This window comes from Globicephala melas, chromosome 19, assembly GCF_963455315.2.
Source record: "Globicephala melas chromosome 19, mGloMel1.2, whole genome shotgun sequence".
Lineage (NCBI taxonomy): Eukaryota > Metazoa > Chordata > Mammalia > Artiodactyla > Delphinidae > Globicephala > Globicephala melas.
The window spans coordinates 11,713,692-11,739,570 of NC_083332.1; the positions used below are offsets into that span (position 1 = coordinate 11,713,692).

At 56.6% G+C, this 25,879-nt stretch overlaps 1 protein-coding gene across 1 annotated transcript in view; it reads left to right on the forward strand.

Annotated features, from left to right (window-relative positions):
* MEGF8 (multiple EGF like domains 8) overlaps nt 1-25,879 on the forward strand; it is a 47,298-nt gene that overhangs the window by 4,422 nt on the left and 16,997 nt on the right. The window contains exons 2-32 of the mRNA XM_030874133.2: nt 1,467-1,630; nt 1,871-2,077; nt 2,920-3,100; nt 3,182-3,270; nt 4,042-4,457; nt 4,898-5,043; nt 5,172-5,294; nt 7,399-7,553; nt 7,890-8,009; nt 8,352-8,496; nt 8,579-8,742; nt 12,081-12,281; nt 12,676-12,876; nt 13,324-13,560; nt 14,415-14,533; nt 14,623-14,754; nt 14,843-14,956; nt 15,460-15,708; nt 16,217-16,416; nt 16,737-16,947; nt 17,045-17,294; nt 17,812-17,944; nt 19,449-19,696; nt 19,787-19,897; nt 20,049-20,167; nt 20,542-20,749; nt 21,280-21,460; nt 22,018-22,181; nt 22,941-23,085; nt 24,301-24,532; nt 25,694-25,817. Of these exons, the coding sequence (XP_030729993.2) occupies nt 1,467-1,630; nt 1,871-2,077; nt 2,920-3,100; nt 3,182-3,270; nt 4,042-4,457; nt 4,898-5,043; nt 5,172-5,294; nt 7,399-7,553; nt 7,890-8,009; nt 8,352-8,496; nt 8,579-8,742; nt 12,081-12,281; nt 12,676-12,876; nt 13,324-13,560; nt 14,415-14,533; nt 14,623-14,754; nt 14,843-14,956; nt 15,460-15,708; nt 16,217-16,416; nt 16,737-16,947; nt 17,045-17,294; nt 17,812-17,944; nt 19,449-19,696; nt 19,787-19,897; nt 20,049-20,167; nt 20,542-20,749; nt 21,280-21,460; nt 22,018-22,181; nt 22,941-23,085; nt 24,301-24,532; nt 25,694-25,817 (5,489 nt within the window). The remainder of the gene's footprint in view (nt 1-1,466; nt 1,631-1,870; nt 2,078-2,919; nt 3,101-3,181; nt 3,271-4,041; nt 4,458-4,897; nt 5,044-5,171; nt 5,295-7,398; nt 7,554-7,889; nt 8,010-8,351; nt 8,497-8,578; nt 8,743-12,080; nt 12,282-12,675; nt 12,877-13,323; nt 13,561-14,414; nt 14,534-14,622; nt 14,755-14,842; nt 14,957-15,459; nt 15,709-16,216; nt 16,417-16,736; nt 16,948-17,044; nt 17,295-17,811; nt 17,945-19,448; nt 19,697-19,786; nt 19,898-20,048; nt 20,168-20,541; nt 20,750-21,279; nt 21,461-22,017; nt 22,182-22,940; nt 23,086-24,300; nt 24,533-25,693; nt 25,818-25,879) is intronic.

Genomic DNA, 25,879 nt, shown 5'->3' on the forward strand with positions numbered 1-25,879 from the left:
CAGCCTTGACGGCTGAGGAGAATTATCCCCATTTTACATCAAGGAAACTGAGGCCCAGAGAGCCCATGGAACTGGCGCAAGATCCCACAGCTCGTGAATAGTGGACGAGCATCTCCGGTATGCAGATGGGTGTACTGAGGAGCATGGGTAGAGGGGCTGGCCTAGGGTCAGGAGCAGAGCTGGAACCCAGGTCTCCTAGTCTCCCTAGCCCACAAGCCTTCCCTGAGCCCCTAGTGGGAGATGTGAGATGAGAGAACCTTCTGCAACCAGGACCTGGCAGAGAGCAGGAAGAGCGACAGTGCTAGGAGTAGTAGTGTTATGAAGTGCTAGGCCTACCGTAAGCACTTCAGGTGCATTATCCATTACGGCCTCCCATGCGGTCGCAGTCAGACCAGTGGGGACTGCAGTCATCTGAACACTCACCTGGGCCGGGCGTCCAAGAAGGCTCCCTCGCAGGGAGACGGTTGATGCCGGCTGTCAGCTGGAAGCTCAGCTGGGGACGACAGCTGGGACGCCTACGCATGGCCCCTCCATGTGACTTTTCATAGCATGACAGCTGGGTTCTGAGAAGGAGTATTCTACGAGGCCCAGGTAAAAATTGCAGGCTTCCTCTGATCTAGCCTCGGAAGTCCCAGAGCATCACTTCTGGTTTGTATTGGCCAAGCTAGTCTCTGAGGCTCTTCCAGATACAAGGGGCTGGGAGTCAGCCATCATCTCCGGATGGGATTAGGGGCCAAGAAGTATGAATCGACCATAGTGATTATATCCCTATTTTACGGATGAAGAAACAGATCCAGAGAGGTTAGCTGACTTGACAGCTAGTGGCTAGTAAGTGGCAGAGCCAAGATTGGAGCCCAGGCAGTCTGGCTCCAGAGTCTGTGGCCTTAGCTACTTACTATTCAATACAATAAACAGAGAGAAGAGACCCTGGGTGGGGGCAGAGAGGAGCTGTGGTGCTCCAAGTTTCAGTCTTTGGCCAGGGGGAAGAAAGGGACCTCTTCCCCTAGAGCTCTGTTGAGCCTGGAACAGAGGACCCTCACAGAGGCCCTTTTCCATCTGGGAGTATGCCTCTCTGCTCACGCCTGGACTGACCCTCAGGCTTGGGCATGTCTGAGGCTCAAGAATAAATGGGAAGTTCTGTGTGACCACTGGGATGGGGTTCCTCTCTCTGCACTTCAGTTTCCCCATCTGAATAGTAGGCGGTGTTCAGCCTGATCTCAGGGGTCCTTTCCAGGGATGACACTGTAATTTCTTCTTTGAGCTTCTGTCCCTCTTGCTGTCGCAGCTCTGACCTCCCTGGGCTGGGGGGCTGGGAGCCCCTTGAAGGCAAGGCCCAGGTCTGACTCATCTTTGGGCCCCCATCCCAGTGTTACGAGGAGCAGGGCTTGGTGTTTGTGGGGGGGCTGCGTGGAGGCATGGGGAGAGGGTCCGCACCTGAGCCTGGCCCACCTGTTCTCACTGCTCAGCCCCGAGCTCCCAGTACCGGATCCTGCTGGACTTCCTTTTCCTGGACACGGAATGCACGTATGACTACCTGTTCGTGTATGATGGTGACTCCCCCCGCGGGCCCCTGCTTGCCAGTCTGAGTGGGAGCACCCGGCCTCCGCCCATTGAGGCTTCTTCAGGCAAGGTTGGTGGGGCCTGGCTGCGGGGCTGTGGCTGGAGGATCTGAGTGGAGTGTGCAGGACGGGGGGTAGATACACAGAGGGAAACAAAGGGCGGGGGGACTTGACATCAGTCAGAAGGATAGAGGGACAGAGAGAGGTGGAGAGAGACAAAGAAAGGAGATGGGGACCCCAGGGTGGGGTGGGGGCAGGAGTGGACCCTCTCCCAGTCCAGCCCCAGAGCCCCACCCACCTTGTGCCTGCAGATGCTGCTGCACCTCTTCAGCGATGCCAACTACAACCTGCTGGGCTTCAATGCCTCATTCCGCTTCTCCCTGTGCCCGGGGGGCTGCTACAGCCATGGGCAGTGCCAGCCCCCAGGGGTGTGTGTCTGTGAGCCGGGCTGGGGGGGCCCTGACTGCGGCCTGCAGGAGTGCCCAGCCTACTGTGGCAGCCACGGCACCTGCGCCTCGGTGAGCCTGCCCCCAGCTGTGTTCCCCTGGGGCCCTGCCCTGTGGTCACAGCCACCACTCGCAGGTCCTAGACCTGACTCTGCCCCTGCCTGAAACAACCCCTGCCATCCCATCCTCTCCCATGATGCTGACCCTGCCAGGGACCCTGCTCCCTCCTACAGTTCTCTCTCTCCTTCCAGATCCCACTCCCCCAACCTGTTACTCCACTTCCACTCCACCTTCACTGGGGGCCCCTCCTCTGCCTGAGCTCACTCCCAACCTCACCTGTAGCCCACTTCTCACCTGTGAAGCTGCATGCCTTCCTCGTGCCAGGCCTGACTCCACCCTCACACCCAGCCGCTCTGTCTGGCCTTGGGCCCCCAGCCATGACTTCTGACTTTTGACCACTGACCTTGGGCCTAAACCATGCATATCCAGCTTTGGGCCTGGGTCATGCCTTGAGCCCTCCCTGCCTTGACCTCCCCGGATCTGAGCTCTTCCAGCCCAGGCCGACATTGACTTCATCAGTTTTTTTTCTCCAACCTGTCTTTCTGTCTTGTCCTCATTTTCCTTTCTGGATCTTTTTCTTTTTCCTTTCCCTTTTTCTGTTGGTCTGTCTTCGTTTCTCCTCTTCTCTGCCTCCCTCTGATTGTGTCTCTGTGTCCATCTCTTCCTCTGTCTGTTGGCCTGTCTCCTTTCTGTCTCTTTCTTTGCCTCTCTGTCTTTATTTTTCCATCCTCTCCTTTCCTGTCCATCTCTCTCCTCCGTTTTGCTCCATCTGTCTCACTCTGGCTCTCTCTCTGCTCCCTGTCTGTTTCTTTCTCTCTCTCTCTGTCCCTGCCTTTGTGCCCCCTTCCCCCCAGCCCCTGGGACCATGCCTCTGTGAGCCTGGTTTCCTGGGACGCGCCTGTGACCTGCACCTTTGGGAGAACCAGGGGGCTGGCTGGTGGCACAACGTGAGTGCCGGGGACCCTGCCTTCTCCGCCCGTATCGGGGCGGCTGGTGCCTTCCTGTCCCCACCGGGGCTGCTGGCTGTTTTCGGAGGTAAGCAGATGGGATATGAGTCTGGGGTCTAGAGGCCTGGCAGCCTGTGGCCAGGGCCTGAGACTGTCCACCTCTCCACAGGCCAGGACCTCAACAGGGCCCTGGGTGACCTCGTCCTGTACAACTTCTCTGCCAACACCTGGGAGCGCTGGGACCTGAGTCCTGCCCCGGTATGGACCCCACCTCTGTCCTGCCTGGAGGTGCCTGTCCACTCTGTCAGACCCAGCCAGGGCACCCCAGAGCGACCCCATCACCCTGCACACCCCTAACTCCCGCAGTGTGATACATGACCACCTACACCTCCCGCTTCTGCTGTTCTGTCTTTGATTTTCTTTCTTCTTCGTTTATCTGCCTTTCTGCATCTTACCTTTCTGTGTGTCTCCTGTCTCTCTTGGTCCATCTTTCGGTTTTTGTTTCTGACTCTTGGTCGTCTGGTCTCTCTCGGTCTCTGTGTCTCCTTCTCTCTGGGTTATACCTCTTACTCTCTACTGGTCTCTGTCATTTCTCCCTGACTCCGCCTTCTCTTACTGTGTTTCTCTGTCACACCTCTCTTTTTATTTGCATGTGTCTGTCTTTCTGGGTCCGTCTCTCTCCTTTTCTCTGTTTGCGCGTCTCTGTCTTTGCCTCTGTCCCTCTCTCACGTTCTCTTTCTCTGTGTCTCTGTCTCTCCATCTTGCCCTGTCTCTGCATCTCTCTCACGTTCTCTTTCTCTGTGTCTCTGTCTCTCCATCTTGCCCTGTCTCTGCATCTCTCTCACGTTCTCTTTCTCTGTGTCTCTGTCTCTCCATCTTGCCCTGTCTCTGCATCTCTCTCTGCCTTCCTCTTTCTCTGTGTCTCTGTCTCTCCATCTTGCCCTGTCTCTGCATCTCTCTCACGTCCTCTTTCTCTGTGTCACCATCTGTTTCCCTCTCCATCTCCGTCTCCTGGTCTCTTCCTCACAGGCTGCCCGTCACTCCCACGTGGCTGTGGCTTGGGCCGGCTCCCTCGTGCTGATGGGTGGTGAGTTGGCTGACGGCTCCCTCACCAGTGACGTTTGGGCCTTTAGCCCGCTGGGTGGTGGCCACTGGGAGCTTCTGGCACCAGCTGCTTCCAGTTCCTCAGGGCCGCCAGGCCTGGCAGGTCACGCAGCAGCCCTAGTGGACAGCATCTGGCTCTATGTGTCTGGTGGCCGCACCCAGCACGACCTCTTCTCCTCTGGCCTCTTCCGTTTCCGCCTCGACAGCACCAGTGGGGGCTATTGGGAGCAGGTGATTCCGGCAGGTGGGCGGCCCCCTGCCGCCACTGGCCATTCCATGGTGTTCCATGCCCCGTCGCGTGCCCTGCTGGTTCACGGTGGACACCGGCCCTCCACTGCCCGGTGAGTCACCTGCCCCACACCCCATGCCTTGCAGGGCCAGGCCTGGCCTAACACCCTGGGCCTTTATGCTTTAACGGTCTTTGCCCACTGATAGACCCCTGCAGTCATTCAGTCACCCCGTCTGTCATTCATTCACTCATTTGTTTATTCACTCATTTACTCCCCGACTCACGCATTCTCTAGTCTGTCATTCAATCTCTTGGTCACTTGCTTCCCTACGCACTCCCACTCATGCAGTCATTTAACCAACCCCTGCTTGGTGTCTAGCCCTGGCTAGATTATGCAGGGAACCCAGAGATCAATCAAACCTGGGTCCTGCCCACAAGGAGCTTCTAGTTCTGAGGGGATATAAATCCAGTAAAGCCAGTCTCAACTGTGGGCCCAGATGAGGGAGAGAGGCCCTTCCTGCCTCAAGCTCCTCCTCTTCCCCTCCCCTACAGGTTCTCTGTGCGGGTGAACTCCACCGAGCTCTTCCACGTGGATCGGCGCGTGTGGACCAGCCTGAAGGGCCGGGATGGGCTTCAGGGCCCACGGGAGCGGGCCTTTCACACGGCCAGTGTCCTGGGCAACTACATGGTGGTCTACGGTGAGGAGGCGCCCCGATCCCACCTACCTGCCTGCCTGCCAGGGGCCCAAGGCTGAGCTGAGGCTCCCTGCAGGGGTGTCCTCACCTCCCCCAGGCTTGCCAGCTGTGCCCCTTTGCTCCTTTCCCAGGGGGCAACGTGCACACCCATTACCAGGAGGAAAAGTGCTATGAAGATGGCATCTTCTTCTACCACCTTGGCTGCCATCAGTGGGTGTCGGGGGCCGAGCTTGCCCCTCCAGGAACTCCTGAGGGTGAGTGGCCCCTCTGTTTCCATGAGGGGCTCCTGAGCGTCACGCTTGCTCCCACAGTGATCCTGGGCTTTGGGAAGGAGCCACGCCGGTCCTTGTTGGGGTGAGCCCAATATCCTATCAGAGCTGGCCTCAGGAGGCACACCTGCACTAGAGATAGGACCAGGGCATTGTTGCTATGGAGATGGGAGACATTTTCAGAAGCATCAGATCTAGGTTCCAATCCAGGTTTTGCCAATTATCAGCTGTCCCAGGGGACTGCCTACAAAGAAGCAACTTTTTCAAGGTCACACAGTGGGCAAGTGGCAGAACCAGGATGGCCATTCCTAAACAACCTTTTGTACAAAAACCATCATTTAATCTCTCTGCACCTCAACTTCCCCTCTGTAAAATGTAATAACACTTAAACCACTGGGCTGTTGTGAGAATAAATTGAGTAAAATGAAGTGAAGAAAGAAGACAGTCCAGTGAAGGGCCCAACACATTGTCCCAATAGCGCAAGGCCAGAGGGCTCACCTGGAGGGAGTGTGGAGAAGCCTTTCAAGCTCATTAGATCAGAGACTGCTTTGTGAATGGGAAGAAAGTCACAGGCCCTCTCCTCAGAAAGACACTTGTGTGCACAAACTGGGCATATCCTTTCATGGGACTGTGGACTTCCCAGAGGCCCGTCTGTTCTCCCCACCCTTCTGAACAGAAGAGTGAGGACAAAGGACAAACATAAAAGAAGGAACAGTAACATTTAAGGGGTGGGCAAGAGGAAGGGTCCCCAAGGAATCCTGTTTGACCATCAGGAATGGGGCTTCCCTGGTGGCCCAGTGGTTAAGACTCCACGCTCCCAATGCAGGGGGCCCGGGTTCGATCCCTAGTCAGAGAACTAGGTCCCACATGCATGCTGCAACTAGGAGTTTGCATGCCACAGCTAAGGAGCCGGCGAGCTGCAACTAAGGAACCGGTGAGCCGCAACTAAGGAGCCTGCTGCAGCTGAGACCCAGCACAACCAAATAAATAAATAAATAAATATTAAAAAAAAAAAAAGGAATAAAGCCTCAGCCTAGCATTGGAGGCCTCCAATCCAGGGCTCCACTGCTGCTCCTGTCCCTCCTTCAGACCCCTTCACTGGGTAGGCCAGAGTGTGAGGTTTCTGGAGGCCTCCTCCTTCTTTGTAGATTTTGATGCCCTGGGCCAAGTCCCATACACTTCCAGAGCATACGGGTCAGTAAAAGTGTGAGGGAGTCACCAATCACTGACCGCTTACCCGTCAGTCAGGACTCTTGGTTGTAAGTGACAGAAACCCCACCCGACCAGCTTAAGCAAAAGGAAGAATTTCTTGACTCACTTGAGTGAAAACTGGCTGCAGGCTGGCCTGGATCCAGGTGCTCACATAATGGCATGAGCCATTTCTCTCCCCAGTTCTCAGCTGGATTTCCTTCAGTCTGTAGCAGGTTTGCCTTTTGTAGATGGTCACCAGCAGCTCTGGGATTATATCCTACCCCTTTAAAATGCCCAGAGGGAAGACAGTACCTTTTTCCCAAGAATTGTAGCAATTGGGTCCCCTCCCTGAACTAGCCACTGACTCTGGTAGGCCTGGGCTCAAGCCCTGCTGCTGCTAGAGGCAGGGACAGCTCGACTTGAGCCTTGTGGACTGGGGGTGGGAGGGGTGGTTTTCCAGAGGACAGTCAGAGGCTGTCACCAGCAGGGAGGCTGGTGTCAGACAGACAACAACAGGTGACAGCCGGGCGGCCTGCCTCACCGCTCCCCGAGGGCAAGGTTCCATGCACGGAGGAGGAAACCAAGATTCAGAGAAGTCAGGTCTCCTGCCCAAGGCCACACAGCTAGTCAGTAGTTGATCCGTTATTTGAAAGCAAGGAAATGGTAGATCCAGGATTTGACCCCAAAGGTCATGCTCTGTCTGGAAGGTGACTTGGGCAGCAGTGTGGGAGCTCCAGGAAGTGAGAGAGCTAGGACTAGAGCAGGGCCAGGCAGGCGGGGAGGGTTTCCTTGGGCAAGTGGGGTTGAGGTGTAGGAGAGTCAGGGGTGGTCCTCAAGGTGGGAGCCACGAAGGGGGGATGGGGGGTCACATGTCCTCGGGGCGTCTGTATTCTCCTAGGCCGAGCAGCACCTCCCAGTGGTCGGTACTCACATGTGGCGGCTGTGCTTGGTGGCAGCGTCCTGTTGGTGGCAGGGGGGTACAGTGGCCGGCCCCGTGGGGACTTGATGGCCTACAAGGTGCCTCCCTTTGTGTTCCAGGCGCCTGCTCCAGACGTGAGCACTGGGGTGATAGGGAGAGGGTGGCTGGGGAGGAGGTAGCATGTTTCCCATGGTTAAGGGAGGAAGTTGGGGGGCGTCCCTGGGAGAAGGAGGGGAGGTCCCTAGGGCCGTGAGAGGAGGGAGGTCAGTCCCCAGGTCCAAGGGAAGAGGAATGGTGGTCCCTGGAGCTGAGGGCAGAGGGGCAGTGGTCCCTGGGGCTGGGGGAGAAGTGGACAGGGGTCCTCAAGGTTCTGAGCAGTTGGGGTTCCCTGGGCTCATCAAAGTGAGCGAGGACGTGGGAGCAGGCCCCAGGTGTGAGGCGCCCCCTCCTCCCTGCCCATCTCTCTACAGTACCACCTGGACTATTGCTCCATGTACACGGACCACAGCGTATGTTCCCGAGACCCTGAATGCAGTTGGTGTCAGGGAGCCTGCCAAGCTGCCCCACCTCCTGGGACTCCCTCGGGGGCCGTGAGTGACTGTCCTAGTACTCTGCCCCTTAGCACGGAGACCTGGTCCTCCGTGTCTTCTTCTGCCCAGACCTGCGCTTGGGAGACTCGTTTTCACACCTAAGATCGGCATTCCTGACTACTGACCCTTGAACCTTTGACGCTCTTCCCGGTCCTTTTGAACTTATGTCTCTGTCCCTGGATCCCCCACCCCTGTCCTCTTGATCTTTCTCATTCCAACCCAGCTTTCAATTCCCTTCTCCAGTCCCCTGACCTTTCCACCCCAAGCCTCCTGAATCCACAGCTTTTCCCAGGTCCCTTAAGCCCCAGTGGATAGTGACACCTGTCTTTCCCCTCTCTGCAGTGTCCGGCTGCCAGCTGCCTGGGCCTGGGCCGCCTCCTGGGTGACTGCCAGGCCTGTCTGGCGTTCAGCAGCACCGCCGCTCCTCCCCGGGGGCCCGGCGCCCTGGGCTGGTGCGTACACAACGAGAGCTGCCTCCCTCGGCCTGGTGAGTGTCCAGTGGCATTTTGGGAGGGGGCAGCATAGCACCCCACACCAACCCCCATCTCCCGACCCTCCTGTCCTCACAGAGCAGGCCCGCTGCCGAGGGGAGCAGATCTCAGGCACCGTGGGCTGGTGGGGGCCCGTACCTGTCTTCGTTACCTCCCTGGAGGCCTGTGTCACCCAGAGCTTCCTGCCTGGCCTGCACCTGCTCACCTTCCAACAGCCGCCCAATGCCTCCCAGCCTGACAAGGTGGGGAGCCAGGGGATGGGGCCCAGTGTGGAGTGCTGAAGGGCTTGGTCTTAGAGTTTTCATTTTTCAAATGGATCTTTATCACTCTTGCGTTTACCCCTTAAGTCTTTACATGCAAGGGTCTGATTTTCCTTATTGGCCTAAGAAAAGTTTTAACTGTGGTGAAATGCCCATAACATAAAACTTACCATTAGTGACATTCATTTATCACCTTCACAATACTGTGCAACTATCACCACTCTCTAGTTCAAGAACATTTTTTTTTTTTTTGGCTGCACCGTGCAGCATTCAGGATCCTAGTTCCCCAACCAGGGATGGAACCCGCGCCCCTGTGGTGGAAGCGCGGAGCCCTAACCACTGGGCCACCAGGGAAGTCCCCAGAACTTTTTTTTTTTTTTCTTAAGCTGCTCCGGGTCTTAATTGCAACCCACAGGATCTTCGTTGAGGCATGTTTTTTGTTTGTTTGTTTTACATTTATTTATTTTATTTTTATTTTTAAAAAGTTTTTTGGCTGCGTTGGGTCTTTGTTGCTGCACGTGGGCTTTCTCTAGTTGCGGCGAGCAGGGCTACTCTTTGTTGTGGTGCTCAGGCTTCTCACTGCGGCGGCTTCTGTTGTTGCGGAGCACGGGCTCTAGGCGCGCAGGCTTCAGTAGTTGTGGCATGCAGGCTCAGTAGTTGTGGCTCACGGGCTCTAGAGCACAGGCTCAGTAGTTGTGGCGCACGGGCTTATTTGCTCTGTGGCATGTGGGACCTTCCCGAACCAGGGCTTGAACCCATGTCCCCTGCATTGGCAGGCGGATTCTTAACCACTGCACCACCAGGGAAGCCCTGTTTTTTTGTTTTTAGTTGCGGAATGTGAACTCTTAGTTGCAGCGTTCATGTGGGATCTAGTTCCCCGACCAGGGATTGAACCCGGGCCCCCTGCACTGGGACCATGGAGTCTTACTCACCAGACCACTGGGGATGTGCCCCCCCAGAACATTTTTATAACCCCAAAAGGAGACCCCATATCCATTAAGTAATCACTCTCCATTCCCCTCTACCCTTGGCCCCTGGCAACCACTAACCTTTTTCCTTTTCTGTATCTGGATTTGTTAACACTGGATAGGTCATATAAATGGAATCATATAATATGTGGCCTTTTGTGTGTGACTCCATTCACTCAGCATAATATTTTCAAGGCTCATCTGTGTTGTGGCATGTGTCAGAACTTTGTTCATTTTTTAAAAAAAATTTTATTTATTTATTTATATAGCTGTGTCAGGTCTTAGTTGTGGCACATGGGATCTTTAGTTGCAGCATGCAAACTCTTAGTTGCAACCTGTGGGATCTAGTTCCCTGACCAGGAGTCGAACCCGGGCTCCCTCCATTGGGAGCACAGAGCCTTAGCTACTGGACCACCAGGGAAGTCCGAGAACTTTGTTCCTTTTTATGGCTGAATGACATTCCATTGTATGGCCATGCCATGTCCATTCATCAGCTGATAACATTTGGGTTGTTTACGCCTGTTGGCAAGTTTTTCCTTTTTAAAAAAATATTTTATTTATTTACTTATTTATTTATTTATTTATTGGCTCTGTCGGGTCTTAGTTGTGGCACGTGGAATCTTTCGTAGTGGCGCGGGGGCTCTTCGTTGCGGTGTGCGGGCTTCTCTCTAGTTGTGGTGTACAGGCTTCATAGCACATGGGCTCTATAGCCCACGGCACGTGGCATGAGGGCTCTCTAGTTGTGGCGCATGGGATTAGTTGCCCTGAGGCATGTGGGATCTTAGTTCCCCAGCCAGGGATTGAACTGGTGTCCCCTGCATTGCAAGACGGATTCGTAACCACTGGACCACCAGGGAAGTCCCTGTTTTTTTTTTTTTTTTTTTAATTGAGGTATAATTGACAAACAACCTTATATTAGTTTTAAGTGTACAACATAATGAATTGATATTTGCAAATATTGCAATGAAAACCTATTTTCAGTATGAGTGGAATTGCTGGGGTAATCCTATGGTTAACTTATTGAGGAATCATCAAAGTGTTTTTCCACAGTGGTTCCTTATTAATTTAAAAAATGGGTATTATAGTCACATGGTTCAAAAACCATAACAATGGGGACTTCCCTGGCATCCAGTGGTTAAGACTCTGAGCTTCCAATTCAGGGGACAAGGGTTCGACCCCTGGTCGGGGAGCTAAGATCCCACATGCCGTGCAGTGTGGCTAAAAAAAATAAAATAAAATAGAATAAATGAATCCTATATAGTTAAAAACAAAAACAACAACACAAAAAAAACCGCACAACAGTGTAAAAAGTTGTTGAGTGAAAAGTCTCTTCCATCTACCCAGTCCTCACCCCTCAGTGTGGGAAGCTGGCCTCAGCATCCCCCTAACTCAAGACCACCCTAACTCTCCCCAGAAGGTCTATTTAGATTTCTTACATATCCTTCCGCTGTTTACCTATTCAAATACAAGTAAATGTGACATTTAATTATTTTTCTTTCTTGCACCAAAAGTAATATATTATCTACACTGTACTACCACTTCCCTTTTTTTCTTTTTTCTTTTTGTCTTTTTGGTGGTGGTGTTTTCTCATTCTCCTTTTTTTTTCTTAACGTATCCCGGCAAGCTTCCCATAACAGAACTTAGGAAACACCCTCTTTTTTTTTTTTTTTTTAACAGCTTCATAGTGTTCCATTTACATTCTGATGCCGTAGTGTTACAGTTTATTTAAACAGTCTCCCATGATGAACCCTTGGGTTGCTCCACTCTTTTACAATTACAAGAACACATGCTAGCAGTAAATCACGAAGTATGTGCGTCGCTTCAAACGTTGGATTTGGATCTGGGCTCTTTTTTTTTTTTTTAACATATATACTGGTTCATTATATAACAAAGAACATGGTACATAGGATGAGGTCCAGAAGGGGCCTGAGCTTCTGTCCCTGTGGAGTTGGGGTGTGACACCCTCCTGGCACATGAATGTGTTTACTAACCTGGAAGGTCTCCAAGCCCCCTAGTTAAGGGATCTGGACTCTTAAGGGCTTAGGTGGAAAGATGGGGTGTTGAGGAAGAAGATGCTGAAAGGTCCAGGGTCTTGGAGTTTAATGAGAGGTGGAGATGAGCAGGGGCTGGGACCCTGTTGTCTGCTGTCTGAGTCAGAGTCCAACTCTTCTCCCAGAGTAACCGTGGGCGAGCGATCCCCCCTGCTTCTGGCCTCAGTCTCCCATTTAGTCAACTAGGGAAGGAGATTGGGTTGCCTGGTCTTTTCTAGCTCTGATGTGGCTGGAGAGGTGTGAGGACCATGGGGCGATGCAGAGAGGTCCTCATGCACGCCTCCCTCCTTGGCTGGCACAGGTCTTGATTGTCCGCAGTACGACCATCACCCTGACACCTAGCTCAGAGACCGACGTGTCCGTGGTCTACCGTGGCTTCATCCACCCACTGCTGCCAGGAGGGCCTGGAGGGCCAGGGGCTGAGGACGTGGCCGTGTGGGCCCGGGCCCAGCGCCTGCACGTACTGGCCCGGATGGCCCGTGGCCCTGACGCAGAAAACATGGTGAGGGTGCCTGGGACATGCAGGGGGCTGTTTATGGTAAATATGGGGGCTTGGATGTGTGGTGGGGAGGAGGAATGGGGAGAAATCAGAGGCGTGGGATCTATCCTTAGTGATGGGAGGGCCCTGGGGTTTTCAGTTGTGAACAGAACTGGGTGGGGGGCGGATTTTGAAGAAAGGGGAAGGTCTGAGTTACCAAGTCAGACTCCCCTGAGGAGGACGTGGGTTGCTGGGAGGTTTAGGGGTGCTTGGAGGTTTTGGGGGTCTAAGAAACTCTGAGGCCCTTCTGGGAAGAGGAGGGGTGGGCGCTAGGTGGGTTTGGGGCTCTTGGGGGTTTCAGGGGTCAGTGTGGGTGGAAAGTTCTGAGGCCCCTGTCTTCCCCTCACCCCTACTTCAGGAGGAGGTAGGGCGCTGGGTGGCTCAGCAGGAGAAGGAGACGAGGCGCCTGCAACGTCCAGGGTCCGCTCGCCTCTTCCCACTGCCTGGCCGGGGCCACAAGTACGCGGTAGAGATCCGGGGCCAGCTCAACGGCTCAGCGGGCCCTGGACACAGCGAGCTCACCCTGCTGTGGGACCGGACTGGCGTGCCAGGTGGCAGCGTGAGTACCCAGGTCCCCAGCTCTGACCCTGCCCCAGCCCCTGGCCTCAGATGCCCTGGGCCACAAACTAATTCCCTTGACCCTGACTTCTTACTCCTTGACTCTTGAACTCTGGGCCTCACCTTGAACCCCCCCCTGGACCCCAACATCTGACCCCCAGAGTCTGACCTGATCTCGTATTCTGACCCCTGCCCGCGTCTCTGACTCCTCCTGCCCTGATCTTGCTGACCCTGACCTCTGCCCTCCATACTTTGACCTCTCATCTCTGGCTTTTCTCAAACCCTGATCCCCTTTTGTCTGCTGATGTCCTAAATCCTGACTTTCTACGGGCCTGAGTTCTCAACCTTGTCTCCAGACGCTTAAGTCTTTAGCTCCAAACTCTAATCCCTATCCCAAACCTTGACGTGGAGCATGGAGCCCCGACCCTCATGTGACCCCCGCCCCCAGGAGATCTCATTCTTCTTCCTGGAGCCCTACCGCTCGTCGGCCTGCGCCTCCTACCCCTCCTGCCTGGGCTGCTTGGCAGACCAGGGCTGCGGCTGGTGCCTGGCCAGCGCGACCTGCCACCTGCGCCAGAGTGGGGCCCACTGCGGGGACCGCGGGGCCGGCGGCTCCCTGCTGGTGCTGGTGCCTGCCCTCTGCCCACTCTGTGAGGAGCATCGAGACTGCCACGCCTGCACCCAGGTGCCCACCAGGCCACAGCGGGGAGGGCTCGGCACGGAGTCAGCCAAAGCAGGCGACTGAGCGAGGGGGTGGGCCCCCCAGAGCTGGCACGGGTAGCCGAGGGGCCCTGTGGGCGGCGTTGGGGTAGACAGTCGGGGCCCTTGTCGTTTGTGAGCAGTGGAGAGGGGCTGGAGAGTCAGCTCCTGGCAGGCGTGACTCTGCATGCTGCAGGGATGAGAAAACCCAGCTCAGCACCTCTGCACCAGAGGAGCATTTATCCCTTTAGACAGCAGAGTCCAGGAGTAGGTCTTTCGGCCTGCTCGCCCCAGAGGTTCAAACCGTGTAGTCAGCTGTTCACCTCCCTCCATTCCACGTTCTCGTTTTCCCTGGAGGTTCATTCCTTGGGAGTGGCAAGGGAGCCTCAGGGGCTCCAGACTTTTATCCCCCCACCCAGCCACTGGAGCCCCAAGGGGAAGGAGAGCACCTTTCTGTCCCCACCTCACTCACCTGTCAGTTCAACAGAAGTCTCAGAAGTGCCTTTCATTTGCTCTAATTGGGGCTTGTGCCAGCTCCTGGACCGATCAGTGAGGCTGGGAGGAAGGAGAGTGTCCCGCTGCCCACCTCTGGACCCCAGGGATTGAATCAGCGCCACCTGGACCACATACAGTGGTGCTACTGCCCAAAAAGGGAGTGGGTGCTGGTCAGGCAGAACCCATGGATGTCAGTGGCTGTAGGAAGGGGCTGGGCTTGGAACAGGGGTCTGTGGGCCCTGGCAGGCAAGGGAGGCAGCTGCCTGTTGAACTGGTGCTGGGAGACTGGCGCTGGGAGCCCCAGGGAGAAGGCTAAGCTGGGCTCTTATTCCTCCAACCTCCCAGGACCCCTTCTGCGAGTGGCATCAGAGCACCAGCCGCAAGGGGGACGCAGCGTGCAGCCGGCGGGGCCGGGGTCGGGGTGCCCTGAAGAGCCTGCAGGAGTGTCCCCCACTCTGCAGCCAGTGAGCCCAGCTGGGCCCAGGGAGAGGGTGTGTGAGGGTGTGTGGGGGCCAGGCTGTGGGGTGACCCTGTCCCTGCTCCCCGCCCCCAGGCGCCTGACCTGTGACGACTGCCTGGCCAACTCAAGCCAGTGTGCCTGGTGCCAGTCCACCCACACCTGCTTCATGTTCGCCGCCTACCTGGCCCGGTACCCGCACGGGGGCTGCCGAGGCTGGGACGACAGGTGCGGTCCGGGTGGCAGGGTTCCAGGAGGGGAGGGCGGAGACCAGGGTAGGGGTGGCTCTTACAGCCCCACACCCATCACCCTGCAGCGTGCACTCAGAGCCGCGGTGCCGGAGCTGTGACCGCTTCCTGACCTGCCACGAGTGTCTGCAGAGCCACGAGTGTGGCTGGTGTGGCAATGAGGACAACCCCACGCTGGGACGGTGAGGCGGGGCGGGGGCCTGGGGGCGGGGCTGGGTGGAGGCTCTCCGCCCACCCTAATTCTAACGGCCTCTGTTTCTCTGCCCCTTTGCCTTTTTCTTACCATCATCTCTGTTTTTCTCCCCCCCTTCTCCTTCTCTCTGTTTCGCGCTCTTTTCTCCCTGCCAACTCTTCCCCTGTCTCTGTGACTTGTTTTCTCTCATCTTTCCTTCTGTTTTCTTTCTTCTTGTCTGTTTCTGTTTCTCTTCTGTCTCCCTTTCACTGTATCCCTCTCTCTCTCCTGTCTTTTAAAATCCTTTTTTGTCTGGCTTCTCTGGGTTTTTCTCTGCCTCTCTTCCATCCCTCTTTCTGTCTTTCTCCGTATTCATATTTCTTTCTCTGTCTCTGATTGATCTCCCCTCTCCCTGTTACTGTTTTCCTGTCTCTGTCTCTTGTTTCTTTATCATTCCCCCGCGCCCCCCCACCCCGACCCAACCACCTTCTTCAACCTCGCCTCCCTCCCCAGTTGCCTCCAGGGGGACTTCTCTGGGCCTCTGGGTGGGGGTAACTGCTCCCTGTGGGTCGGGGAGGGCCTGGGGCTGTCTGTGGCCCTCCCTGCCCGCTGGGCATATGCCCGCTGTCCGGATGTGGATGAGTGTCGCTTGGGCCTGGCGCGGTGCCACCTGCGGGCGACCTGCCTGAACACACCCCTCAGCTATGAGTGTCACTGCCAGAGGGGCTACCAGGGTGATGGCATCACATACTGCAACCGCACGTGAGTAGGGCATGGGTTTCCATGGAGATGTCGCCCCAGGGCTGGTGCATGCGGAGATGTTGGGAGGAAGTGATCACAGTGCTGGGCTGCCTCCCATGGTGCCAGCCTCTCCAGTGAGCCTTGGGTTTTTACCTTGCAGAGCAGGCCCTCATTAGAGTGATAGGGTCCTCAACGTAACACTAGTTAACTGTGGAGACAGGTCGCCCGTGGACTGCAGGCCACAGGCTTCAGCGTTGCCGTAGAAATGGAGGAGGATCAAGTTGAAAGGGGTTTTCACAGGGAACAGATCACCAGTGGTGATATTTGGTTACTATAGAGACAGGAGTTACTACATGTGATGGGGTTGCCTTGGAGACACGGCCACCCATGGAGTCCAGGATCTGTGGAACAGGCAGTAGCTTATGATGGTGTTGCCATGGAGATAATGGGGTGGAGTGGGATGAGGGGGGATGCCTTGGGGGCTCCAGGCCTACCCAGTCCTTCCCCCACCCCTGCCACGCCCCCTCAGGTGCCTGGAGGACTGTGGCCATGGCGTGTGCAGTGGCCCCCCAGACTTCACCTGCGTGTGTGACCTGGGCTGGACATCGGACCTGCCCCCTCCCACGCCTGCCCCAGGACCCCCCGCCCCCCGCTGTTCCCGGGACTGTGGCTGCAACTTCCACAGCCACTGCCACAAGCGGGGGCCTGGCTTCTGCGATGAGTGTCAGGGTGAGCAGCCCTCATCGTGAGCTCCTCGGGGCTGCCTCAAGGGAGCCTCCTCGGGGCTTCTGTTTTCTTTTGTCTGTGTGGGGTTCTGCGTCCCCTCCCCAGCTCTGAGTCCCTCTGTCCCATTGCCTGCTCCTCACCCCAGACAGGTTTCAGTGCCACCCACCCCTCTGGCGGGCCTCAGTACTCCCTCTTGGGATTTGCAGTTGCTCCCCAGTCGGGGTTCCAGTTACCCTCCTTTGAGCCAGGTGGGGTTGGGGAGGGTCGGGCTCCTTCTCGCTCTTGCCGCTGACTCTGCATCCTGGCTGCTGGGGCCTCCACAGACTGGACGTGGGGGGAACACTGCGAACGGTGCCGGCCGGGCAGCTTTGGTAACGCCACAGGCTCAGGCGGCTGCCGGCCCTGCCAGTGCAACGGGCATGGGGACCCACGCCGAGGCCACTGCGACAACCTCAGCGGGCTCTGCTTCTGCCAGGACCACACTGAGGGCGCCCACTGTCAGCTCTGCTCTCCTGGCTACTATGGGGACCCCCGGTGAGCCAGGGGCCACCCAGGCGGGGCAGGGTGGGGTTAGGGACATGGTGGGATAGGGCAGGACTGGTCTGACACTGGCTCTCCTCCATCTCCCCAGGGCTGGTGGCTCCTGCTTCCGGGAGTGTGGGGGTCGTGCCCTCCTCACCAACGTGTCCTCCGTGGCACTGGGCTCACGCCGGGTTGGGGGGCTACTGCCTCCAGGTGGTGGGGCAGCGAGAGCTGGGCCAGGCCTGTCCTATTGTGTGTGGGTTGTCTCAGCCACCGAGGTGCTACAGCCCTGTGCCCCTGGGACCCTCTGTCCCCCACTTACCCTCACCTTCTCCCCCGACAGCAGCACCCCCTGCACGGTGAGCACCAAGGGCACTGATTACAGGCCCACGTCTCCCCCACCCAGTCTGAATCTTCAGACGAACCCTGGCCCCCACGTCCGTGTTTTTTCATCCATCAAACTCCCAGATCTGTTCCTCAGACTCCTACCCATTTGTTCCTAAGCCCACAGACCCTCCCATTTCCCAGATTGCCTCCTGTTTCCTGGACTCCAGTTTCCCATTCCCCAGTCCAGGTATGGTAAATATTGGTACCTTGTGTGCCAACTCTGATCGATTGGTGGTGGCTGCCAGGATCTGTGTGTTGAGAAAGAGCCTCCATGCAAGAGTGCCTGATTGATTAACCATGTCTGTTATGAACACAGGAGTGGGAATGGTGGCCTCCATGCCACAGTTTGACAATCTGCCCAGGTGGTTCAAGCAGCCTTTTCCCCAGTCTCAGATTGCCCTCTCTGCTTGAGCTGCACCTCCTCCCAGACCCCAAGCATTCCTCTTTCTCATCCTCATCATCCCCTGATCCTACTCTACACCTCTCCAGCTGAGCTATGTCCTGGCCTTTGATGGATTCCCACGCTTCCTGGACACTGGTGTCGTCCAGTCGGACCGTAGCCTCATTGCTGCCTTCTGCGGCCAGCGGCGGGACAGGCCTCTCACTGTGCAGGCCCTGTCTGGTATGGGGACTGGGGGAAGTGGGACCTCTGTCCTGGGCTGTCCCTTGTCCCTATACCTTGCTACCTGAGGTGGGCTCAAAACCCAGCCTGACTCTGCCAGAGACTTGCTGGCAGTCCCTTGCCACCTCTGGGTCTCAGTTTCTTCAGCTGAGAGGCGAATAGAGAGGATTGTACTGGCTGGGTTGTGTCTCTGGAAAGAAGGGCCACGTGGGACATGTTTTTGGGACACACAGAATGTAGCTGGTACGAGGGCCCCTGAGCATCTATCTCCTCAGCCCGCTGGTTCTCAGCCAGGAGTGACTTTGCCCCTTGGGTCATTTGGCTGTGTCTGGAGACATTCTGATTGTCGTGATCGGGCCTGCTACTGGCATCTCGTGGGTGGAGGCCAGAGATGCTACTCTGCATCCTGCAGTGCATAGGCTATAGCCCCCACAACCAAGAATTCCCAGGCCCCATTACGTCAGCTGTGCTTAGCTGATGGAGATGCACTAGAAATAATTTGTTACCCATGGCAGTTAAAGGGCCTAGGTTTGGAGATGCTTCTCTTCATATTGTAAATCAGAGTGGCTCCAAGGCTGTGAGAGAGAGGGCAGAGTTGTAGTTGGCCTGACGGCGATTGCACACGAGCCCAGACCCTTCACAGTGAGCAACTAGAGCTGAGGGGCCCTCGATTTCATTTCACTCAGCAAATGTCTACCTGCAGTAAGCTGGGCCTGAGCTAAATTCTGGGCATGTGGCAGTGAACAAGGGACACAGGCACTGCCTTCACGGGCTCACAGCAGAGGTGGGGAGTGACAAACAGCAGGGAGCAAATTGTAGGCAGAATAGTGACACTTTTGGTAAGGGACAGGAGGAAATGGAAAGGAGTGGGGAGCCTGGCTTGTCTGGGGAGTTGGGGAGGGAGTCTTTGCAGCAGGGAGATTTCACGGTGTGGGGAAGGGGCAACTAGTTCAGGTGGAGGAATAGCAGATGCCCAGGCTCTGAGAACAGGAAGCAGGTTGGTGGTGCTGGAGCAGGGAGGGCCGGGAGAGAGGGAGGTGATGAGGTCAGAAGGCCTGCAGGCCACCCCTCTCTTTTTTTTTTAAATAAATTTATTTATTTTTATTTATTTTTGTCTGCGCTGGGTCTTTGTTGCTGCATGCGGGCTTTCCCTAGTTGCGGCGAGCGGGGGCTATTCTTCGTTGCGGTGCACAGGCTTCTCACTGCGGTGGCTTCTCTTGTTGCGGAGCCTGGGCTCTAGGCGCGTGGGCTTCGGTAGTTGTGGCCCGCGGGCTCCGTAGTTGTGGCCCGCGGGCTCTAGAGCGCAGGCTCAGTAGTTGTGGCGCATGGGCTTGTTTGCTCTGCGGCATGTGGGACCTTCCTGGACCAGGGCTCGAACCCGTGTTCCCTGCATTGGCAGGTGGATCCTTAACCACTGTGCCACCGGGGAAGCCCCACCACTGCCCCCTTTTTAAATATCACTTTACTGAGGTCTTGTGACAAGCCTCTGGACTCTCTCCAACAGGGCTGCTGGTGCTGCACTGGGAGGCCAACGGCTCCTCGTCCTGGGGCTTCAATGCCTCTGTGGGCTCTGCCCGCTGTGGGTCAGGGGGCCCCGGGAGTTGCCCTGTCCCCCAGGAGTGTGTGCCCCAGGACGGGGCCGCAGATGCTGGACTCTGCCGATGTCCCCAGGGCTGGGCAGGCCCACACTGCCGCATGGCTCTGTGTCCTGAGAACTGTAATGCCCACAACGGGGCAGGGACCTGTAACCAGGTACAGGTGAAAGAGGGCAAGCTGGACGGGACAGGGAGCCGGGTGGGGGTAATCAGGGCTCCTCCCAAGCTTCCTTCTGCTGTTCCCCAGAGCCTGGGCGTGTGCATCTGTGCTGAGGGCTTCGGGGGACCTGACTGTGCCACAAAGCTGGACGGTGGGCAGCTGGTCTGGGAGACCCTCATGGACAGCCGCCTCTCAGCCGTGAGTTGTGGATGCCCCTTGGCGGGGAGGTGCCATGCAGCCCGCCTCCTGGATCGTTCTCCCCATTCCACTCCCGAGACTACCCACTAGGCCCAGCCTGCCACTCTGTAATGCCCTTACCTGAGCCCTCACGTCTGCACCCCACCCACAGGACACAGCTAGCCGCTTCCTGCACCGCCTGGGGCACACTATGGTGGAGGGACCTGAGGCCACCTTGTGGATGTTTGGGGGCCTGGGTCTGCCCCAGGGGCTGCTGGGAAACCTGTACAGGTGAGGACTGCCCTGGGGAGGTAGGATGCCTGAATGAGAAAAGGTTACCTCAGGGGACACTGAGACGTCTCTGACATAAGAGTCCCCTCGGGGGGGTGCAGGACAACGTCTACAGGTGAAGGATACCCCAAAGGATGCTGGGACACTTGTCGCAGGAGGCTGACCTCAGGGACTGGGACACTTATTTGGGTGGTGCTACCCCAGGGGATGGTAAGGTGATTGTCATAGGAGGGTCACCTTAGGGGTTTTGGGATACCTGCCAAGTGGGGGGGGTGATCCCAGGGGTTGCTGGGATACCAGTGTGTAGGGGGGTCACCCAAAGGCATGCTGGTATGACTGTATAGTGAGGCTGCCTTTTTGCATCTTGGCCCCAGGTACTCAGTGAGCGAAAGGCGGTGGACACAGATGTTGGCAGGAGCTGAGGACGGGGGCCCAGGCCCCTCACCCCGCTCCTTCCATGCAGCTGCCTATGTGCCTGCTGGCCGTGGCGCCATGTACCTGTTGGGGGGGCTCACGGCTGGGGGCGTCGCCCGGGATTTCTGGGTCCTCAACCTCACCACCCTGCAGTGGCGGCAGGAGAAGGTGAGCATCTCTCCCCTCCCCTAGTCCCCACAACCAGGCTCTAGCAAAGGTGACCAGAGCAGCTCCTGCCAGCTTTGCCCCCAGAGGAAGAGGATTCCTCCCAGGGCTTCAGCACAAGTCCCAGAACTGAATTTCATTGGCCATTGTGGGTCACATTTCATTCCTGAGTCAGTCCCTAGCCAAGGGGACGTGAGGCTCTGGTCTCCAGGCTGGGGCACAGCCCGCTGTGGAGCCGGTACAGTCAGCCCCATGCAGCCAGAGAGCAGAGGAGCAAGGGCTTCGCAAAGGGTCCCCAGGCTACTCCTACCTGAAGAAGTGACACTGAGCAGGCAGAGACAGCAAGAGGTCTGCTGCTCACCTGCCGGGACCACGGCTGGCGGGGAGGCCTGGGGTCTGACCCGCCCCAGGCAGCTCACGACCTCCTTAGTGGTTCAAGGGGAGTTCGGGGAGCTCTGAGCCTTGCTTCTACCCACAAGATGACCCCTGACCTCTGCCCCCCACCCCCATGACCTCCACCCTTCATCCCCAAGGCCCCGCAGACCGTGGAGCTGCCAGCAGTTGCTGGTCACACCCTTACTGCCCGCCGAGGCCTGTCTCTGCTCCTGGTGGGTGGTTACTCCCCTGAAAATGGCTTCAACCAGCAGCTGCTTGAGTACCAGCTGGCAACCGGCACCTGGGTGTCCGGAGCCCAGAGCGGGACACCTCCCACAGGTGGGCCTGGGGACAGGGCATGGCGGGGAGGGGGCGCTATGCTTTTGACTCCCAGCCATCCTCTCTGTCCACTCCTGTAGGCTGTGGTCACTGCCCCCCCTACCTGTTGTCTCCCTGTCTACCCCCATCACCCGCCCACATTCTCAGGATGCTGCCTTTTGAGAAGTTCAGTTTCTATACCCTTCCCAGACTTCATGAGAAGCTGCCTACCTCCTGCCCAGTAGCAGTGGGTCACTGTTTCCCTCTTCTAGGTCCTAGATCAGTGCCCCTCAGGTATTTTCCTTTCTCTCTCTCTCCTTCTACATTCTTTAATCACCATCCGCAAGGTCATTCTGGTCACCCTGTCTCCCTCTCTTGTCTTTCCCAGGGTCTCTTTAATGGTTGTCCTTTAGAACCGAAGGGAGAAGGAGGGGTTGAGAAAGGCTTCCAAGTCTCTGGCATCAGGGCCTGGTAGGGTGGTAGTGTGGTCATGAGAGGGGGAGCCCAGGAAGACGGGGAGTGTTCCTGATCACCAGCCCTTCCCCCAGCCTCTGTGCTCACTAATCCTTCACCCCCAGGTCTATATGGTCATTCCGCTGTGTATCACGAGGCCACTGACTCCCTCTACGTGTTTGGGGGCTTCCGCTTCCACGTGGAGCTGGCGGCCCCATCCCCTGAGCTCTACTCCCTGCACTGTCCTGACCGCACCTGGAGCCTGCTGGCCCCTTCTCAGGGGGCAAAGGTCAGGAAAAAAGGTCCAGACAGATGAGTGTAGGGGGTAGGAGGGAGGGGGGCCCCCCCTTTCCCAGTGCCCCAGGGACTGGCTCAACCTTGGATTCCTACTCTGCCTCCTTTCTGGTACCCCAAGTCTCCCCTTTTTCTCTCTGTGACTTGGAGGTAAGAATCCTAGACCAGGAGGTCAGAGGCCTGGGTTCTGTCCCAGCTCTGCCACACTCTGGGCGTGGCCGTGACAGGTCCCTCCCCTTCCTGGCCTCTCCAGCTGTGAAACAGGACACTGAGGCTCCTTGTGCTTCTGCCTTCAAGGCCAAAGGAGACAGTGGGAGAGCAGGAAACCCCGGGTATGCTGTTTAGAGACAATTGCATTTACCATCCACACACATATTCCCAAGCCCTTCTTGGGGCTGGACCACAAGGGAGATGGAAGTAAGAGCCCCAGCAGGATACACCCCGGTCCAGCTGGCGAGGTCACCCAAGAAATGTGGGGCTCATCTCAAGCATCTGAGGCTGGGTTCCTGAGGAACAGCATGGGGTTTGGGGGTTCTGGGAGTTCAGGGAAAGGAGATGGCTGTGGAGACAGCTCTGAGGAATGAGGGAGGCTTCCCGGAGGAAGGAGGTGAGATTTGAGGAAGGTTAGGATTGGGTGGGCTGGTAGGGGCTGGGGCGTGGGGAGGTTTGGAGTGGCGGGTGGGCTGAGAGGGAGCACGAAGAGCGGGTGACCGTGGGCTCTGACAGCCCGTCCTGCCGTGTGTCTCCCCATCAGCCCCGCCCCCGACTTTTCCACGCCTCAGCCTTGCTAGGAGACACCATGGTGGTCCTTGGGGGGCGCTCGGACCCTGACGAGTTCAGCAGCGATGTCCTGCTCTACCAGGTCAACTGCAACACCTGGCTCCTGCCTGACCTCATCCGTAAGTCCACCACTCTCCCTGGGAGGCCGCGGGACAACCAGGGGGAGCGCTGGCCTTGTCCTGCGACTCTCACTCATTAGGGGTCATTTGGGTCCCTTCAGGCCCACAGGCAAAGCTCCTGTCCTCTCCACATTATCTAAGCACCCACGGAGACACCCTCCTTCTTTTTCTGTCTTAGAAAAATTTTTAATTCTGTTTATGAAGTAATGATGGTCATTGTAGATAATTTGTAAAATAGGAAGGAAAAAATCCCCCATAATCCCATTCTCTAGAGGCAACGACTGTCATATGTGAGGGTGCTTCCTTCCAGTTCATAGGCTGGAAAGGGATTGTATCTTGCCGTTTTATTTCATTTGACAGTCATTGTAAATGACTGACTGTGTGTGTGTGTCTCCGGGCCTGTCTCCTTTGCTTTTTGTTGCTTTCTCTGAGCCTCTGTCTCTAACTCTCTTTCGCTTTTAATCTATTTTTTCCACTGACTTTTTTTTTTTTGAGGATTTAAAAAAATTTAGGTGAAATTCACATAACACAATTAGTCATCATAAAACGAACAATTTAGCGACATTTAGTACCTTCACAGTGTGGTTCAGCCACCACCTTAGTCTTGTTCCACAACATTTTTTTTTTTTGGCTGCGCCACGTGGCATGTAGGATCTTAGTTCCCCGACCAGGGTTTGAACCCGCGCCCCCTGCAGTGGAAGCGCAGAGTCTTAACCACTGGACTGCCAGCGAAGTCCCCGGGTTCCACAACATTTGTCTCTGTTCTTTTTTTTTTTTTTTTTTTTGCGGTACATGGGCCTCTCCCGCCGCGGAGCACAGGCTCCAGACGCGCAGGCTCAGCGGCCGTGGCTCATGGGCCCAGCCACTCTGCGGCATATGGGATCCTCCCATACCGGGGCACGAACCCGCGTCCCCTGCATCAGCAGGCAGACTCCCAACCACTGCGCCACCAGGGAAGCCCATGTCTCTGTTCTTATTCCACTCTTTTCTGTTCCTTTTTTCTGTTTATGTGTCTCTCTCCCTCTCTTTTGTCTTGCTGTGTCTGATGCTCTTGTCCTATTTGGCCTTTTCTGTCTTCTCTCTGTCTTTCGTTGTCTGTCTCTGCTCTCCTTAGACTGTCTCTTCTCTCAGCATCCCTCTCTGACTGGTACCTTTGTGTGAATCTCTTCCTCGAGTCTCCTGCTCTCTCTCTCTGAACTTTCTGTCTTTCCCCAGGCCCAGCCTCTGTGGGACCACCAATGGAGGAGTCTGTGGCCCACGCTGTGGCAGCGGTAGGGGGTCGCCTGTATATCTCAGGAGGCTTTGGGGGAGTGGCCCTGGGCCGCCTGCTGGCCCTGACCCTGCCCCCTGACCCCTGCCACCTGCTGCCCTCGCCCGAAGCTTGTAACCAGTCTGGGGCCTGTACCTGGTGCCATGGGGCCTGCCTGTCTGGGGACCAGGCCCATAGGTAACCATGGAGACTGACAGCATGTGGGTGGGTGGGTGGTACTGGTGCCCTCCGAAGTGGGTTCTATGCTAGGCCAGGCTTGTGGGGGAGGCCTCAGCAGGGTGTGGTCTGGTTAGGAGACCAACTCACACGGGAAAATGGGGAGCTTATCACAGGCAGGGGCAGGCTAGGGGACCTCACCGAGTGGGGAGCCCTGTTTGTGGGCTGGAGTTAGCTGAGTCTGAACTGGGCCGTAAATGACCGGTCAAGTTTAGACCATGAGGGTTCAGAAGCGGGGCTGTATCTGGTGTATTTTAGAAACCATCTGAGCTGGGGAAGAATGAGATTGGAGAGGTGGGTGGGTCAGCTCAGAAAGGGCTTCCGGTGCCTGGCTGAACTGCGCTCCGTCCAGCTCCAAGACTCCTTGTCTGGAGTTTGGGAATCCAAACATATCAGGAGGCTGAAGGCGCTGTCCTAGGTTTAGCACAAACTAACTTGACTGCGCAGTTATCCTGCACAGGTATGAGGCTACTAACGTGGTATGAGGGTACTAACGGGCTTTATTTTGTCCCATTAGATGTGTCACCATGTTTACTACAGAATATTAAAGGGTTTGATTTTTAGGGTGCTCCCCCAGACTCTGCTAGGGGTATTATGTAACAGCGGGTACACCCACTGCTTTTCTGAAACCTGGAAAGTTCTGAAACAGTTGTGCCTTCAAGGATTTTGAGTGAGGGATTATGGCCCTCCACTGTGGGTGATGGGGAGCCACAGAAGGTTTAAGCAGGAGAGGGCAGGGGCAGGCTTGTGAAGGAGGGGGTGGCGAGGGGAGGCTGCAGGTGGAGGCCTGGAAGGGGGAGGCTTGAACTGGGCGGGGGCTGCAGGGCTGGAGGAGGAGGGGATGGTCAGAGAAGAATTCATGAGGCAGAGGCCTCGGTGGCTGGAGGGCCAAGAGGCCATGGGATATCGTCCAGTGTCTCTGGCCTGGGTGATAGGTGGACGTGGGACCATCACCAAGTGAGTTGGGGAGGAGCAGGTTTGGGAGGCCTGTGCTGAGAGCACTTGGGAGTGCATATGTGGGACCTGCAGGACGGTGTCCACGAGGCACCAGGAAGAGGCGAGGGTGAGGAGGAAGAGTGGGGCCTGGCTGAATGTGATGAGCCAGACCTCATGTCTCCCCAGGCTGGGCTGTGGTGGTCCCCCCTGCTCTCCAATGCCCCACTCCCCCGAGGAATGTCGACGTCTGCGGACCTGCAGTGAGTGCCTGGCCCGCCATCCCCGGACCCTGCAGCCTGGAGATGGAGAGGTGAATGATGGCGGTGGGGGTAGGAAGGGGGTGTGGCTCAGGCACCACTGAGCTCTTCAGCT